The 354-nt window shown below is 58.2% G+C and overlaps 1 protein-coding gene across 1 annotated transcript in view; it reads right to left on the reverse strand.

The window, feature by feature from the left end:
* Window positions 1-111: 111 nt before the first annotated feature.
* The window catches only part of FRMD5 (FERM domain containing 5), a 16,760-nt gene continuing 16,517 nt past the window's right edge, over window positions 112-354 (reverse strand). Inside the window, 1 exon segment of the mRNA XM_035890200.1 lies at window positions 112-325. Coding sequence (XP_035746093.1) covers window positions 112-325 — 214 coding nt within the window.

Genomic DNA, 354 nt, shown 5'->3' on the forward strand with positions numbered 1-354 from the left:
GGTGTGTGTGTGTTTGTGTGCCGAAGGCGCCCCGGCAGGTCCCGCGCACGGGGGGGGACGGCGGCAGGTCTCTCCCCAGGCCCCCGGCTAGTTACGTGGCGACTCCTGCCTTCAGGTGTCAATGAGCAGGCTTACCACGGCGCGGACTTTGCAGGCAAACCATCGCCTGAGGGGACAAAAGTATTGGTAATGGAACTGCTCGAACTCGGGGGTCTGGCGGATATCACGGAAAAAGGCAGTGTCAAGGTCGGACTCGGTAAGGACGATCAGGAGGAGGAGCAAAACAAAGAGGAGTCCAACTGTCACAAGGAGCAAACGGAGGACACTTAAAACAAACTTATTCACCTGTTCCGC

This window comes from Egretta garzetta, unplaced genomic scaffold (assembly GCF_000687185.1).
Source record: "Egretta garzetta isolate BGI_Z169 unplaced genomic scaffold, ASM68718v1 scaffold862, whole genome shotgun sequence".
Lineage (NCBI taxonomy): Eukaryota > Metazoa > Chordata > Aves > Pelecaniformes > Ardeidae > Egretta > Egretta garzetta.